Raw genomic sequence first — 768 nt, forward strand, 5'->3', positions numbered from 1 at the left:
CGCCGCCGTAGAAGCGGCCAGACACCAGAGGACACGCCCCTCTTCCTCTTTCCAACTCGCCCCCGAGAGGACACCGCCTCCGCCGCATTCGACCGTCCTCCGCGGCATTCACCGTGGTCGTGCGGCCCGAGGATGCACACGTCGCCACCTTCGACAGTAGACAGTGCACAAGCGACCGTCCTCCCGCCCCGACGTGTCGGCGTCTCCGCACCGCGCAAGGCCAAAGCTGCTCGCGCTCTTCCGCGCGGCGATGGTTGGCTCGTCGTCGGCGCCCGTCGCGCTGCTCGCCGTGCTGTGGGAGTGGGTCCGGAGGATGGAGCCGCTGGGCGACGGCTCGCCCCTGCTCTCGGCCAAGGAGCGGCACGAGGCCAAGGACGTCGCCGAGGCGCTCCTCCGCGCAACCTCCACCCAGCTCTCCCGCTCGCTGCGCCGGACCGAGCGCGGCGCGAGGCCCGCGGCGGCGGCGGCCGCCGCCGCCGCAGACCTCCCTCTCCTCTCGCTCGCCCCACACGATGGTGGGTGGGAGGAGCGCGACGCGGCCGTCTTCTGCCTGCTCGGCCTCGAACGCACGCTGATGCCGCTGCTCGCCGCCCTCTTCCCGCCAAAGCCAAGCACGCGCCGCCAGCACTCGGCGCCGACAGACGCCCCGCGCGGGCCGCGCCTCGGACGAGGAGTGAACTCGCCGTTTGATCTCAGGTGGAGCTCCTCGTCGCGCTCCTGCCGCCCGTCTTCACCGCGCTCGAGCCGCCGGCCGCCGCCGCCGCCGCC

At 73.7% G+C, this 768-nt stretch overlaps 1 protein-coding gene across 1 annotated transcript in view; it reads left to right on the forward strand.

Moving 5' to 3' along the window:
- Positions 1-768, forward strand: part of EMIHUDRAFT_457535 (hypothetical protein) — a gene marked incomplete at its 3' end in the record, with an annotated part of 4,897 nt that overhangs the window by 1,583 nt on the left and 2,546 nt on the right. The window contains exon 3 of the mRNA XM_005777867.1: positions 220-376. Within this exon, the coding sequence (XP_005777924.1) occupies positions 220-376 (157 nt within the window). The remainder of the gene's footprint in view (positions 1-219; positions 377-768) is intronic.

Source organism: Emiliania huxleyi (genome assembly GCF_000372725.1).
Source record: "Emiliania huxleyi CCMP1516 unplaced genomic scaffold EMIHUscaffold_253, whole genome shotgun sequence".
In the NCBI taxonomy this organism is placed as follows: Eukaryota; Haptophyta; order Isochrysidales; family Noelaerhabdaceae; genus Emiliania; species Emiliania huxleyi.